At 39.5% G+C, this 16,781-nt stretch overlaps 2 protein-coding genes across 9 annotated transcripts in view; one reads left to right on the top strand and one right to left on the bottom strand.

Annotated features, from left to right (window-relative positions):
• Positions 1-3,316: 3,316 nt before the first annotated feature.
• LOC128737961 (serine/threonine-protein kinase 10) overlaps positions 3,317-16,781 on the bottom strand; it is a 79,429-nt gene continuing 65,964 nt past the window's right edge. For 7 of the 8 annotated variants that reach the window (XR_008412060.1, XR_008412059.1, XR_008412058.1 and 4 more), the window contains exon 16: positions 4,565-4,664. Coding sequence is in view for 1 of the 8 variants with exons in the window: in XM_053832750.1 (XP_053688725.1) it covers positions 4,540-4,664 (125 nt within the window). In the remaining 7 variants the exon portion in view is untranslated. Of the gene's footprint in view, positions 4,665-16,781 lie in introns of all 8 variants that reach the window. The other variant, XM_053832750.1, reaches the window with a different exon arrangement.
• On the top strand, positions 14,552-15,595 carry LOC128737963 (antigen 5 like allergen Cul n 1-like). Its single transcript, XM_053832751.1, has 3 exons — positions 14,552-14,897; positions 14,983-15,224; positions 15,284-15,595. Exons 1-3 carry the CDS (start codon positions 14,586-14,588, stop codon positions 15,516-15,518), a joined length of 789 nt encoding a protein of 262 aa, XP_053688726.1. The 5' UTR covers positions 14,552-14,585; the 3' UTR covers positions 15,519-15,595.

Genomic DNA, 16,781 nt, shown 5'->3' on the forward strand with positions numbered 1-16,781 from the left:
ATTATTTTCAATTTTTCAATAGTTCAACATCAAGAATCCATACTTTTCTTCTTTTGGGTCAATTCTTAGAAGATTTTCCGATCGATTGGTGTCAGAATATTGAAAATCGATCGGAAAACCGCTGAGCTATTAGCGCTCAAAACCTTTCATTTTTCGTGACGCTCGCATTTTTCGATTTTTTGGAATGACACCCTATCTCAAAACTTGCCGTAAGACGTAGTCCTACGTCAAAAGGGCCTTTGTCGAACAACTTACATCCTGAGCCACGGAGTTGTCACCTGGTGGAACCGGAAACCGCGCAGCGAGCGGAGGCAGTGAATATCGTATGAAACTTGGAGGAAGATCGACGAGTGGAGTCAGGCGAAAGCCGACATTGAGCGAGTGCGAACCAGATCGGCTGAGACAGCTGCCAGTTAACGATACGCCGAACTGGAGAGGGCTGTTAAACGAGCTTGTAGGCGGGACAAGACACCCTGGATTAACCCCCTAGCCAAACAAGGGAAAACCGCCGCCGCCAACGGTGATATCCGTTTGTTGTACGATATTTCTCGCCGTCTTAGGCCCCGTACAGAGTAAACGCGACACGACTTCGCTCTCATGTTGCTAAATGCACAGTCCTGCTTCGGGCGAAAAAGGGCTGCGCGTAAACTACAGAAAGAAATGTCGCTTGCACTCTGGCGGTACCCTTAGTGATGTTAGGATGAATACAAAGATATCGCAAAAGACTGATCAGCTACTGACTGACCGTACAGAATAGCTTAAGCGATGGACTGAACATTTTGAACAACTTTTCCGAGTTTCAAATTTCAGAGACCAACAAAACCAGCAGCATATGATGCCAACAGTTCGCCGAATTAATCGGGTCAACTCGCCATCGCCGGATGAAATTGAAACAGCCATATAAAATTCAATAGAACGCCAGGAATAGACTATTTCAGCCCAGATGCTCAAAGCTATCCCGGGCCCTATTCTCACAGTCACCTCACCTAAATTTTTGGGGGGAGGTGGCAATTTGCGATTCTCACAGTCACCTAGGTGACCCCACTCACCTGGGTGACTGTACAATTCAAACGGGGAGCCGTTAGTTGAGGTGAGGTGACTGTGAGAATAGGACGCGTGAGAGAAGTAAGGTGAGGTGAAGTGACTGTGAGAATAGGCCCCCTCATCTTTGTCAGTCCAGATTATTAGCTTTTCAGCAATATATGGTAAACCGCAACTTTTCCGTTGGACTGGATGGAGGGCATATTCGTCAAAGTCCCTAAAAAAGGAGATCTAACTGAATGCGGTAACTGGCGTGGCAACACGTTGCTCTGTATTTCTCTTACAGTACACTGTAAGGTAATCCTCAACCGGATCCAGGAGAAGATTGACGTTACTCTCCGGCGGCAGCAAACTGGATTCCGTGACTGCTGACCGATCATGTGTAGACCATATCACAACGCTCCGCATTATATTGCAGCAGATCCACGAATTCCAGGATTCTCTTCTGCTGGTGTTCGTTGACTTCTAAAAGACGTTCGACCGTCTCAACCACAAAAACAACTGGGGCGCACTTAGGCGTAGAGGAGTTCCAAATAAACCAGTCCATCTCATCGAGGCTCAGTACGAGGCGTTCTCGCCGTCTTGTCCGACCCTATAAGGTTACTGCTAGCGTGAGACAGGGCTTTTATCACCGCTTCTATTTCATATCGTTATGGATGAGATATTAGTTGGAGCAATTGACAGTAGACCAAAAGCGAGGATTGCCTTAGAATGCTCTGACGATGGAGCAGCTAAATAACCTCGTCCTAGCCGACATTTTCTTGCTCGCACAACACTGAAACGATATGCGTGACGAGTCACGGCGAGTGACAATTGTCGTATTGAGTCACGTGACTCGCAGAAAAAGGGTGAATATCTCGGTAGCCAGACAACACCCGATGGTGGCGCCAAGACTGATATAGCCACACGGATCAGAGAAGCCAAGGGTGCTTTTGCAGGTCTGCGAAACATTTGGCGCTCAAACCAGATCACTCTGCAAACGAAACCCCGTTTTTTCATTTCAAACTTTAAACCCGTACTGCTGTATGCTTGCGAAACTGCAGGTATTTATTAACCTGCGATACATCGGGCTCTAATCTCACCTCACCTCACTTCTCTCACGCGCCCTATTCTCACAGTCACCCTTACCTCACCTTACCGGCCCCAGATTTGTACAGTCACCCAGGTGAACTGAGTCACCTAAATGACTGTGAGAATCGCAAATTGTGCTCTCACCCAAAAAATTTGGGTGATGTGACTATGAGAATAGGGCCCATCATTTGTGCCTGGTGGCCTAACAACTACATATCTAATGAGGAATTCCATCGTCGGTGTCATCAACAGGTGATAGCCACAGAATGTAGGTGGAAGTGGATCGGGCACACCTTGAGGAAAGGCGCGAACGAAATCTGCAGAGAAGCACTCGACTGGAATCCACCAGTACAGCGTAGAAGTGGCAGACCCAGAGGCTCATGGCGACGCAGCTTAGCCAACGACATCCGGGCTGTAGACGAGAACCTGTCCTGGCGACAGGTAAAAGCCATGGCGGGTAACCGTCAGCAGTGGAGATCTCTGATTTCATCCCTTTGTTCTGCCGGTCCGGCGGACATGTACACATAAGTTAAGTAAATAAGGTAGGTTCTGGAAGTAACTTTCTGTGAAATGGTACTTTCGCCCTAATGCCTCTTAGCGGAATGGTGCATGCTACAGGAAATAGTTTTCTGTAAATGTTTTTTGGGAGAATAGCATACAATCAAACAAACAAGATAGGACACGAAAATAACCAATTTAAAAAGCCCAATCAACCGGTAGGCATCTTTTGGGGTTGTACCGTGGACCCCCGTTCGTTTGACCGCTTTTAATCTGAACACTTTTTAATTTGAACCCCGTTGGTTTGCTCGACGCGCAAATTTAAAAGTGGTTCAAATGTCATTCTCAACATGACAACATTTGCTTATGCAGACAATGCACATAAACACGATTTGTTTGTACTGAATTAGCGTGTTTAATCTGTTTCACATTGTGTTTTCTTAACGATTATGATACAAATCCGATCGGAGAATGGAATATTCGCTGCTTGCAACTGCCAACTGAATCAAACCACTAAAACAATAACAAAGAGCAGGGCGACCAGATCACACAAGTTCCAGCATATGTAGAGTTGCCAGTTGTTCAAATTAAAAACCAACCCCATTAGTTTGCATGAGGAATCGTTCAAATGAAGGGGGTCCACTGTATACTGAGAAATTTTTGGAAGATTTCGGATGAAAGAATACACAACTTTTTTTTACTGAATAAAAATATTTTTGTTACATTATCTATGTATATATACTGTTAATATGCATTTTCTCCTTTTCAATTGTCCGTTCTAATATACTTTATCAGTTTGATCATCAACTGCATACTGCCTCGTTCTATCATTGAGTCTATCTCTCGTTATCATCAACTTCTCTCGTCTGCCAGCCTTGTCATTTACTTTTTCGCTTTCGTTGATTCCCGTGATAGTTCCTACCTTTCCCGCTGGTAAAGCCGGAAACGACACGACCCAGCAAATAGTATATACAGTTAACTAGTGCGCAAACAACTGGCAGGTTGAATTAGTATATAAACGATATGGATAAAGTTGGAAGATGGACAGACTTATAATTTGCCTTTCGAGCTGCTTTACGGAAGACCTTATCATTTTAACCAAAGAGTTGTGTGATTAGATGGCAAATAAGTTTCATGAAAAATAATAGCTTTTTTTTCTTTTTGAAAAACAATATTTACAAAGCAGACAAACCTACGAAATTTTTTCAGCTCACTAGTTTTACGTTAAAAGCAATGCAGCGAATCTAATTAAAACCGAACTATTACAAATTAATAAAAAAAAACTCTGTAAAAGATAATTTAAAAAGTAGGCCGAAAACTATTATATACACATACAATATTTTGGATATTTATAAGACCAAACATAGAATCAATGATCAGATAAATGCTGCGTGTTTGTTATGCTTTGAAATTGTAGGTATTGTTTCAGCTTCCGAGAAGTAGTTGTCGGGTAATAAATACAAACCAACTGGGAAAATGCTACCAATGATTATATTGATTCTACCGGAAATAGACCATTTTAGCCTAGTAATTCGCTAAAATCGATTTACTGCTTGATTTGGGTTGCGTATAAATTAGCTTTTGGTTAAGTAGATCTTAACATATCAGTAACTCTAGTTGGAAGTAATGCTAAGTAAACGAATCTAAGAAGTAACCAAATAACAACCTCGTTTTCGTAGCTGCACTTGATTAACTTTGACACATTGTGTTTCTTTCGATTTACATTGAAATTTCGTGTTTTGCATATATATACAGTACTGTTGGCTTTACACACTGTTCTGCTGATTGAATGCTCCGGCTTTGACTGCTACCCGCCCACTCACGTGCTGAGCTCATCTTCGGATCCTGCTGCTGCTGCCGCTACTAGTGCCGCCACAGCCGGTCCCCTTTTGTCATGCACCCAAGCCATCCGAGTACGATGAAATACTGCTACGGGTCGAACCGATCTGCAGCAGATCGTGAGCCTGCGGTGAATTCGGTGGCATCGGTACCAGACTGTTGCCATACATGTGCTCCATCTCCTCCTGCTGCTGGGCGAACGTTTCTTCTAAGCGCTGTTGGTATGGCAAATAGGTGATAGAAAATAAATTTGTTAGATTATTGCACGTAGTGTAGCCGTACGGTATAGTAGAAATTCGGAAATCAGTGTACAGCGTTAATAACACGCAATGTAAGCCCTTCACCCAACTGTTCTTATTCTTACAGGATTTATTATTTGAAAATGAGAAACACATAATCAAAATATTGAAATTAGAAAACCGCCAACACCAACAAATCTAAAAGTTTTAATTGCTTATATAAAAGATTTAACCTTTCGCACGAAATACCGGTTTCAAATTACCGTAATAAATCAAACTATGTATTCAGTTAGATAGATTAAACTATAATGAGCAAGTATGACAATATGTTAACATGAAAAGAAGAAATATCTAGGATATATAAGGATTTATAGACATTTTCGTAAAATCAATCAAAAGGGTTAATATAATAGAAAAAGATTCAAACACCCAAAAACGATGCCTGGCCAGAAAAAAATGGGTCTCAGTTTTATTTCACTCTTCGCCAGGTTTAGATTGAAATTAGATATAAATATAATATAAATCTCAGAAAATCTATACCTATAAAGAAGGATTTCTGTCTGTCTGTCTGTCTGTCTGTCTGTCTGTCCGTATGTTCCTTATAGAATCGAAAACTACTGAACCAATCGGCATGAAAATATGCATGTAGAGGTTTTTTGGGGCCAGTAAAGGTTTTAGTGATGGTTAGAAACCTCTCCCACCACTAAGAGGGGGGGCTCCCATACAAATGAAACACAAATTTCTGCATAACTCGACAACTAATCAAGCAAATAGAACAAAATTTGGCATGTGGGTGTTTCCGGTGACAAGAATTTATTCTATGGTAAATTGAGACCCCTCTCCTCTTTATAAGGGGAATTATAACTCCTCTCTTTAAAAGGGGGGGCTTCCATACAAATTTCCTCATAACTCGAGAACTAATCAAGCAAATGGAACCAAATTTGGCATGTCAAGGTTTTCGAGGGCAAGAATATTTTCTATAGTAAATTAGGACCCCTCCTCACTTTAAGAGGGGGGGCTCCTGTACCAAAGAAACACAATTTTCCTCATAACTCGAGAACTAATCAAGCAAATAGAACCAAATTTGACACGTGGGTGTTTTTGGAGACAAAAATTTTTTCTATAATAAACTGCGACCCCTTCTCACTTTAGGAGGGGGGGCTCCTATACAAATGAAATACAAATTTCCTCATAACTCGAGAGCTAATCAAGCAAATGAAACCAAATTTGGCATGTGAAAGTTTTCGAGGGCAAGAATATTTTCTATGGTGAATTAGGACCCCTCCCAACTTTAAGAGGGGGGGCTCCCATACAAACGAAATACAAATTTCCTCATAACTCGAGAACCAATCAAGCAAATGGAACAAAATTTGGCACGTGGGTGTTTTTGGAGACAAAATTTTTTTATGTGATGAATTGGGACCCCTCCCCACTTTAGGAAGGGGGGCTCCTATACAAATGAAATACAAATTTCCTCATAACTCGAGAATTAATCAAGCAAATGGAACCAAATTTGGCACGTGAAAGTTTTCGAGGGCAAGAATATTTTCTATGGTGAATTAGGACCCCTCCCAACTTTAAGAGGGGGGGCTCCTATACAAACGAAATACAAATTTCCTCATAACTCGAGTACTAATCAAGCAAATGGAACCAAATTTGACACGTGGGTGTTTCTGGAGACAAAAATTTTTTCTGTGATGAACTGGGACCCCTCCTCACTTTAGGAGGGGGGGCTCCTATACAAATGAAATACAAATTTCCTCATAACTCGAGAGCTAATCAAGCAAATGAAACCAAATTTGGCATGTGAAAGTTTTCGAGGGCAAGAATATTTTCTATGATGAATTAAGACCCCTCCCAAATTTAAGAGGGGGGGCTCCTATACAAACGAAATACAAATTTCCTCATAACTCGAGAACTAAACAAGCAAATGGAACAAAATTTGGCACGTGTGTGTTTTTGGAGACAAAATTTTTTTATGTGATGAATTGGGACCCCTCCCCACTTTAGGAAGGGGGGCTCCTATACAAATGAAATGCAAATTTCCTCATAACTCGAGAATTAATCGAGCAAATGGAACCAAATTTGGCACGTGAAAGTGTTCTTAGGCATGATTTTCTATGGTGAATTAGAACCCCTCCCCACTTTAAGAGGGGGGCTCCTATACAAACGAAATACAAATTTCCTCATAACTCGAGAACTAATCAAGCAAATGGAACCAAATTTGACACGTGGGTGTTTCTGGAGACAAAAATTTTTTCTATGATGAACTGGGACCCCTCCTCACTTTAGGAGGGGGGGCTCCTATACAAATGAAATTCAAATTTCCTCATAACTCGAGAACTAATCAAGCAAATAGAACCAAATTTGGCATGTGGAGGTTCCTGGAGGCAAACATATTTTCTATGATGAACTGGGACCCCTCCTCACTTTAGGAGGGGGGGCTCCTATACAAATGAAATTCATATTTCCTCATAATTCGAGAACTAATCAAGCAAATGGAACCATATTTGGCATGTGGGTGTTTTTGGAGGCAACCATTTTTTCTATGATGAATTAGGACCCCTTACCTTTTTAAAAGGGGGGGCTCTCATACAAACGAAATACAAATTTCCTCATAACTCTAGAACTAATCAAGCAAATGGAACCAAATTTATCATGTGGGTGTTTTTGTAGGCAAGAATATTTTCTATGGTATATTTTCTATGGATTTCCCCACTTTAAGAGGGGGGGGCTCCTATACAAATTAAAAACAAATTTCCTCATAACTCGAGAACTATTCAAGCAAATGGAACCAAATTTGACATGTAAGTGGTTTTGGACGCAAGATTTTTTTCTATGGTGAATTGAGACCCCTCTTTTCTTTAGAAAGCGAGTTATGGCTCATCTCCCCTTTAAGAGGGTGGGTTTCCATACAAATGAAATGCAAATTTCCTCTTATCTCGAGAACTAATCAAGCAAATGGAACCAAAATTGGCATGTGGGAGATTTTAAAGTCTTGAATTCATTTTACGATAGTTAGAGACCTCTCACCCCTGTGGTAGGGGGATATGGACTCTCATATAAATAAAACAGAAATTTTTGCGAAACTCAAAAACTAATCGAACTCGAGAAATTCGAGACTCTTCCATAAAACATTAGTCAATACAAGACCACAAAAACTATCTATAGTAACACTAAATCATTCAGGACGAGACGGTCGCGAGTGTTGCCGGTGACCCGCCGTCGGAAGCGCCGCCCACTGAGGGGCTTGCAAAACTCGAGATTGTGACAAAGATCATCCGAGATTCAGATTTATGTACAACACAGGTTAATTTGTGGCAATACGAAGTTTGTAGGGTCAGCTAGTTTACTATAAAACTAGACCTCAGGAACATCACTAGGGAAAAATAAATAACGAATAGTTAGTTAATGATCCGAATGAATCAGAACCAAATTGATAGCTTCGTACTTCGATTGCTTAAGGCAAAACAAATGACACAACCTTGATACATTCCAGAAACATTTTTAGGTAAAGAATTCTCAGCCAACTATCATAGTGCTTGTGGACGATAGCAGGACCAATACGCCAGTCCTATCGAGTCATTATTAACCCGGAACTCAAATTGGTTAAAACGAACGTGTTCATTTTAAAATGAAATTTTGACTTATCGATCATTATGATTTACGAAATGACCTACCAATCTTCTCACATCCAAAGCGTAACGGAAAATAATGCGTCTATGGGAAAGGAAGTAAAAAATCTATAAAGAGGAGATTGGGGAAAATTGCGAATTTTTTATAATTATCATACAGGTTTGGGCCATATCACGGTGATATTTTCTAAGGAAATGAAACTTCTTAACTTAATAAAAACGATAAATGCCAACGCGACCTACGCCAATAAAAATAGAACTCCTCAAAATTCACCAAAATAAGCAAGCTATTATTATAAACAATATTGCTGAAGGCAACAAAAGTTGTACAACAAGTTGTTCTGATTCTTAATTTTTTTTTCTAATACTTTGCTCTGGTTGACCAATTTACCAACTTTTAGTGACAAAAATTTCACGATAGCATCTTTTGTTATTCTAGAGTTAGGGTCGGAAAACTCGATTTTCCTAAACATTTAATTACGCATGGCACTGGTAACTGAAAGACAGACCAGTCGCTGAACGAGAACTCGTCCTTGTGGACATCCTTTGATCAACTAAATCGTGATTGACGTATCTTCCAAGACGCTGTGATTTTTCTGCCTGAAAGCATTGCTTAAATCCAGCTCAATCTAGTGTGGTCGGTTCCCTTTTGATAGAGAGCCGTATTAATTGATGCGAAGGACGTGTTATCGAAAGCGCCTACAATATCAAGAAAAGCGGCTAGTAGTTTATTTAGTGACACTTTAACTTATCGGAAGCTAATAAAAGCACTAACAGATTTAAAACCTAGCGAACGCGTTACTCGCTGACTGAAAGGTTAACGGTTAGCTGATTAGCGGTGCCCACCTCTTGATAGTTGTTTTTTTTTTTGTTCCCGAGTTATGACAGAAAAACCGACGACGAACGACGGCAAATGCTCTGCAGCACAATTAGCTTTGACAGATCTCTAGTTATTTCAGCTAAGAGCATACACACATGAAGAGAAGGGTTTCTCAGTTGTAATTGTGCGTCATTCTCATTATGGTATATGTTGGTTATTTATTAGAAAATCATTAAGCTATGCTCAATATCATTAAGAATATTTACCCCAATAAAAAACCTTAAGCTATGAGAATAAAGCGCTCACAAAACATATTGCGTATACGCGGCAAAATAAGCGTGTGGAAAATCTTAACAATATTACAGAAATTCGTCTTCTACAGCTCAAGAACTATCAATGGCTCAATATATGGAATGGATCCAATTTTACAAAAAAAAGTAACCATATTGTTAATAAACAACTGCATTTTGATAACAAATGTTTTAAATTAGAGCGCGGTACTAGAGACTGGTGTGAACCAGTGTGCAATAAAGAGTTTTCAGGCAACACGCGTTATTGAAGTTTTTGCCGACGGACATGAGAAACCATGGTCCCTTCACCGTTTGTTGGCGGTAAATGCACCCTACTGACATCTGTATATCGAGCTGCAGTAAGTGACAGCGACTGAATGTCACGGGCTCAAAATTTGACAGCGGGCCCAAAATACGGTCAAGGCAGTCGAGTGAAACGAAGCGACGAAGTGCTACCTCATTTCTGCTCACGCTATCATGTTGGCACCCAAAACATGGTTGCCTGCCAACAGGGTGGGTAAACGTGATGTGCCGGTTGCAAGTTTGCTTAGCTGAGCAGTATTTCCGGGTCAATGGTCGAGACTGGTATATTTTGATAGCAGTTTGTTTTGAAATGTTTCCTCTTTCGGTGCTGGAAAATTAATCACGATTAATTTTGTTCCAAAAAAGTTATAGCGTCTGCTTCTGCTTCGCCATAATTGCTCATTTCCGTTTTATCTTATACAAATTATTACAAATATCCACGTGTTTTGTGACACACTATGTAAAATTATTTATTCCCTAATATTTTTGTTTGTTTGCTATCATGCGCGATTAATAAAAGTAAGCAGAAACTTACTTTTATTGATCGCGCATATTTAACCAACATCGAGATTATACTTTTTTTATTAAAGAATTTTTAGCAGTCCTATTTTTTACCATTTTTAAACGAAGAAAAAATGGCGACAAATCGTTTCAATTGCCGCCATTTATAATATACAAGGAAACTTTGCATGATTAGTAGAAATTTTTGCAGAATGACATTTATCGTGCCGTCCGGCACAAAAACATGTGTGCTCAGCTCATAAACATTGCATTGTTGTGATTTTTGGTTCGGACGAAGGAAAGTTTTTTTTTTTGATGGACGGTTTTAAAAACGGTACGACGAATTTAAAAATAAATGCTTATGATAATCGCTTTTTAGTGAAATAAAAGTACACGGATCGGAAGGTAGGCGTGTTTGAGTCAAATAAATACAAGAAGTTTTAGATTATTTGTTAAACCCACTTAAGAAATGATGAAAATTCAAGTGGCTTTCGCGAAATCGTTGAAATTGCCTAAATCGACCGTGTGCAGCATTCTCAAACATTTCCTTGAACGACATACTATCAATCGGTAGGATTATAGCAAGCGTCACAGTGGAACTAAGGATTGATGATGAGAAGGATTAGGACAAATCTAGGGCTGCCGGATTATGATATCGCCAAGAAATTCAATACCAGCCAAAGCACCGTCAGAAAAAAGCGTCTTAGAGAGGGATTTCGACATACTCGGGCCAGTAATCAATCAAACAGGACACTGAAGCGGTATCTAGGTATCTAGGAAGATGAATTATAGGCAGCTCCCGGACAAAAGTTCTAAACTACTGGTCGAGGTGATGTCCCTAGCAAGTTCAAATTAGTTTTTGCTGATAAATGGCAACAACAACAAAGCTTATGATCTGGCTAGGTATTTGCAGCTGCAGAACAAAAAAAAACATGTTTTCATCCAAAACAAACAAGACGGTGGATTCCAAAATGTAGGTACAAGCAGGAGTGCATGAAAATACATATTTTTTCGTGCCACAGCGGAGAAATACTATGATGGTATCGAGATAACGGGGTGCATTTCTTCGAAAATAACACCAATCCAACTAACTGTCATCAATTCCGCCCAATTTAGAAACATTGTACAATTGTCAAACAGAAGCCGAAGAAGAGTGTAAAGGTAACTTGAGCCGCGACCACCCTATCGGCAGGCAACCATGTTTTCGCCGTCAACAACTCGTGTGTGCGAAAATGAGAGTAGTATTTCACCACTGCGTTTCACTCAACTACCAACAGGAGGGGCTCCGTAGCCGCAAGGTAACCGAGTTTGCTTTAACAAGCGAGTGGTTGTGAGTTCGAATCTTAGTAGAATCAAGCCAATCGATGTCAAGTGACTTTAGCATGGGTTTATTCTCAGGCCCCTCATTTACCCTTCCTTCATGTTGAATTCTATATTTACCCGCTGAAGCCTCTTGACAGTGCAAAAGTCCCTCCTAAAGTGTACTGGTCAGAGGTACGATTGAGTCCTCGCCAGGGACGGCTATAATATGGGATAGTACTGGCAACGAGGAATAAACTGGTAAAGTATATCAAGCTTTGAAGGAAGGGTAAACCCCAATACACACAAGCACGCATAAAATATAATAAGTATACCGCTCATTCAATAGCGATTACAGCGAAATGAAATGCAGTGCAGGTCATACAGCAAACACGCGGGCGATATCACAATAGATCAACTATACTGGTCGCAGTGATGAGTCCACACAGAAAAAAAACTGCCAGCAGTCTGATTTAGGCCTGCTGTCAAATTTTGAGCCCGGGACATCCTCACGCTGTCACCCATTGCAGCTCGATATAGATATTCCATTAGGGTGGTCGCGACAGAGATGAAGAAATGGTGGAACAAAAAGGCCACTCTGGCTAGCCAACAAGAGTGTCCAAGTGGTATTCGAAAAAAAATTCGAGATTTATCAAAACCAAATCAGATTTATCAAAACCAATTTTTCACTATTTTCTTTTTAAAGTGCTATTGGCACTTTGTTTTTGATGACCTTCATTTTGAGTACCCAACATTTTTATTTCATTAACATGGTTACGAGGTAAACAGATTTTTTTGCGTCTAAGTTTTGCTTAAAAGGGAGTAGATGAGAAAATGGGACTCCAGTTCCATGCTTATGCAGTTAAGTAATGGTGATTTTATGGATCAATTTATCGGAAGCTGAGAGGAAATCAGTGTAAATAGCATTTGTTACCGACCAGTCATCGAAGCTGTTTATCACATAGGACGTGAAGATTTGTAGTAGTCATGGAACCATTTGACATGAAGGTATGCCGGTGTTGCAATAGTTTGGGGTGATTGGCACGTAACCAGCAGAGCTTGATGATGCAGCATATGTTTGGCAAGTAGGGAAGACGCATTCAACGTTTGGCGAATCGGTCGGTCATCATTAGTATTGTTGATTTATCGAACAGTTACAGTAGTACTGTAACTACCCACCAATTCATTAGTGCTTGGATTATATCAGCTTCCAATTAAATCCACCCCCGATTATTCAGTTTTTGTTCGATTATATCAGTGCCAACATCAATAAATTTTGTAATTTTTGAGATTGATTAACTATTCTTTTGACTTCTTTTGATATCCTTTGGACATCCTTTAACACAGTTTCTCTTTCATTGTTTACATATTATGAATTTCGAAGTTGTGCATTTTGTTTCGACCAAGATGGAAGCGAGTCAAATGGAGACACGTGAAAAAAAATGTACGCTCACATGCAAAAGCCGGAAATATCACATCGTGCTTTGGAAAAAGGTGAATATTTGTAATTCGACCATCACAAGGGTGTTGAATCGATTGACCTGGGATGATTTGGATCCCAAACTAGGAGCAGATGGAGGGAAATATTTCAACACGTGATCTTGCGTGATCTGAAGGTCGGCATCTCACAAAGCTATGTACAAAAAAGTCAAGGCAAAAGTTGGATTACAGGCATATAAGATTTAAAACTTCCCAAACCGCGATCAGCATCAGCAAACTGTTGCCAAAATTAATAGGTTTTGCCCGAAATCTTTTTCATTTCATATTCAATTTCTTTCTCGGGTAAAATTGCAAAGAATAAACCTTCAGTTTCATGTAGGATAGATGTTTAAAAAATTATTTGAATTATTCGGGCTATTATACTCTCTTATCTCCTATACAAGCTGCACTATAAGCATTATCTTAGTTTAGATAATTAGGGTCATAATATGGTATATCGAATCACTTGTCATGGGTAGTAAAATGAATACATATTCATTAGGATAAGCGGTTGATTGATACGAACCGCCTCACGTTTAAGTGACATTAATTGCACTCGATACACGCGTTGCCCGTTCATCGCACGCTTACCCGACGTGTGTGTGTGATTGCCAATATTGATCAAATCAGCTTAAAATTATCAATGAACTTGAATTTGCACATCCTGTACACAAGCAACCAGCTTTGCGCCGCGGTCGGTGGTGTCAACTCTAGTCAAAATGAATACGGTAAACACGCCGCAAGCTGGACTTACGGTTAGGCAAAATTTAACCAGAACGCGCTTTGCGTGGGATAAATATATTTGAGTATTTTTACAAGTATTATGTTGTAAATACATATGTGTCATTAAAATTATCTAATTCTTTCAGAATACGATTGTCTTCATTACTTGAAGCGCAAGTTTTTCCCAACAAAACTAATTTTGAATTTTTGTTCTAAATTTGGATAAACGGTTAAAAGTGACTTTACTTATCTGAACAAATGTTTCGAAAATAAGCTTGAAATCTTAAAACAAAAATACAAATTTTATATTTTAGTAAAACATAGTACTGAAATACGAAACCTGGAAATTAAATAAAACGAAAACTTACCCAATTTAGTTCTACTATGTATATTTTATTCTTGACAGATACGTAACATAGTAGGAACAACGGGTATGAAAGATAAACAGAATACAGCCGTCACATTGAAGATGATGACGAATGGTTTAGCAAGGTGGCTTATCTATCGATAGTTTCAAGAGCATTATAGGGCGGTTCATTAAAAATAAAGTCGAACATTCTAACATATACTTTGGCTGTAGTTATAAAAATCAGACAAAACCATTAAATTGGAATTAAAAAAAAGTCATTTAAATGATATATTAAATAAGAAAAGAAAACTGCATCAATCATAGCTACTACCGTACAGCAATAAATAAGTACGCGAATAACCACCCTATCCATCAGTACAAGACTGCATCACGCGCAAAAGCTGCATCCTAATTGATACCAGGTTTCGTTCTAGTGCTACACGCCTCGATAGTATTGCTGCGTGTGGTGCAGCAGCCTAGTCGTCAATCAGTTCCACAATGTCTACGCAATCGATCAGTTATAACATGCCGTGGTGTCTTGGTGGTATACTTTTACTAGTAACTTTGGGCAACGGTGTAAGATCTCATAATAACCAGTTCAACTATTGTCGAGCTGGATTGTGTTCAACAGGTATTCGGCATGTGGCTTGCAACGAAAACAAATTTGGATCCAATTGCAGCAAACCTTTGTTAATAGATATGCCCCCCAAATATATAAGCCTAATTTTGAATTATCATAATGCGAAGAGAAACCAACTGGCATGTGGTCTCATGCGACGCTATGCTTCAGCCAGTGCTATGCAGAAATTGGTAAATTAGACTGAAAATTTCTAATCGTAAAATAAAATCAAAATTGAAAACCAATTTAATTTCAAATGTTACACTCTTCATTTAGCGCTGGAGTAGCGAACTGGCTATGTTGGCAGAATATAATGCTAAAAGTTGCCATTTTGCGCACGACCAATGCCACAACACTGTAAGGTTTCGTAAAACAGGGCAAAGTATTGGTATGAAGTGGTTCCATGGAATGAATTACACAGAACCCTACATCATAAAGGATCTTATACGGAAATGGTTTTTGGAACACAAGCAGACCAAGCAGCAGGACTTGGACCGATACACCTTCGGTCCACACGGGTAGAATGTGCAGGAAACTTGGATGTGAGCGTAGAGTTTCAGTTAGTTTTTCTTCACAGATATGAAATTGGTCACTTCACCCAGATGATACATGCCGACACCACAGAAATTGGCTGTGCCTTCGTTCGCTTCCAAAAGCAAAACAACAACTTGAGCTTTATGCACTACTATCTTGTATGCAACTATTCCGAAGGAAACATCGCCGAACGTCCAGTATACCGCAAAGGCAAACGATGCAGCAAGTGCATCCATGGTTGTACCAGAGGAAAATTTCGCTGTTTATGTCGTGGCTAGGCCTAGGACAAACCTTGAAATATTTAAATGCACTTGTGTACTAGCTTGAAAACTTATCGATAACTAACAATAAAAGATTTTCCATACTACAAGCTTGCCCACACGATCATTATAAGTAAAGAATTAGAATTAAGATTGATGGCACCACATGTATTCTACTGGTACCGACACTGACGGTATTGTAAATTTGTACGTGACTGCTTTTAGAATCACAGCCTTTGGCCATTGAACTGGATAAGAAGATAAGACGGCACCAAAGGATAGCCGCGACAAAAAAGGCGGAAATTGTCTAACAAAACGGAAATGTTAACTTATCTTTGCGCATTGATCGAGGCAGCATTTTAGCTTGCAAAAGCCCTCGCTCAACATATCTGAACCAGGTGAAACCGTAAAGCACTTGAATCGAACTGTTTACTTACTAAAAATACAGCACAACACATGGTCGCAAACCTCGGAAGCTTTATGTTGATTCTAGTGTCTTTTGGTGTTATTTAATGGAAACGTTCATTTAAGAAGATCAAATTTGCACTTTGAATTTAAAAATGTTGCATTGATTTCCGATCAGGTCAAGGATGGGGAACAATCTTTTGAGATAAAGTTTTTGGCGTAGGGTTACGTCTTCCCGCAGGGTGCCATTCCTGAACTTAAATTCTGAATACCGGTACGAAAACATGATTCAACAACATTTAACAACATTTTGAACGGTGATTGTTACGCCAATTCTAAATGGAATTTGATGATTTGCATACCAATCGATTAATAATAGGTGTATCAATCGTGTGGTTTTCATTGTTTGTTTTTCACTCGCTAAAAAATGAAAATTGACGAAAAATTTCAAAGTCAAATTTCCACATACATGCTCTTCGTAATAGTAGTTTGCTTCACAGGTAGGGACGACAGCTTCTGTTTATTGTGATTTTGATTACTTTCCTTTTAGAAAAATGTTACTGGCAACATTTCCAGCACTGATTTCACTGAAATGGCCGTACCTTGGTTGTTTCTCCCCCTTTTCACCAATCGACTGGAAAAGAAGTCTAGTTTTGAGACAAAATTTGAATATTGTTAAATTTCCATGACAGAAAAGGGCACAAGTAATGAAAAAAAAATCAGTTTTTGACGTACTCCCGGAAAACCTGGAATATCTCCGGTGTCCACTGGTTACTGCAAATTTTGAAATATTTAAAAAAAACTAAAATTTCCCCGTTGAAAGCAATTAGTTTCATCTTCAAATATCTTATGTTGTAGAAGTTATGGCCGTTAGAA

Source organism: Sabethes cyaneus, chromosome 2, assembly GCF_943734655.1.
Source record: "Sabethes cyaneus chromosome 2, idSabCyanKW18_F2, whole genome shotgun sequence".
Classification (NCBI taxonomy): domain Eukaryota; kingdom Metazoa; phylum Arthropoda; class Insecta; order Diptera; family Culicidae; genus Sabethes; species Sabethes cyaneus.

Bases quoted from the DNA above. Each gene is read 5' to 3' on its own strand.
- LOC128737963 (XM_053832751.1), top strand. From the start codon at position 14,586: ATGTCTACGCAATCGATCAGTTATAACATGCCGTGGTGTCTTGGTGGT. The intron at 14,898-14,982 runs GTAAATTAGACT...CTCTTCATTTAG, and splicing joins CCAGTGCTATGCAGAAATTG to CGCTGGAGTAGCGAACTGGC. The intron at 15,225-15,283 runs GTAGAATGTGCA...TTTTCTTCACAG, and splicing joins TACACCTTCGGTCCACACGG to ATATGAAATTGGTCACTTCA.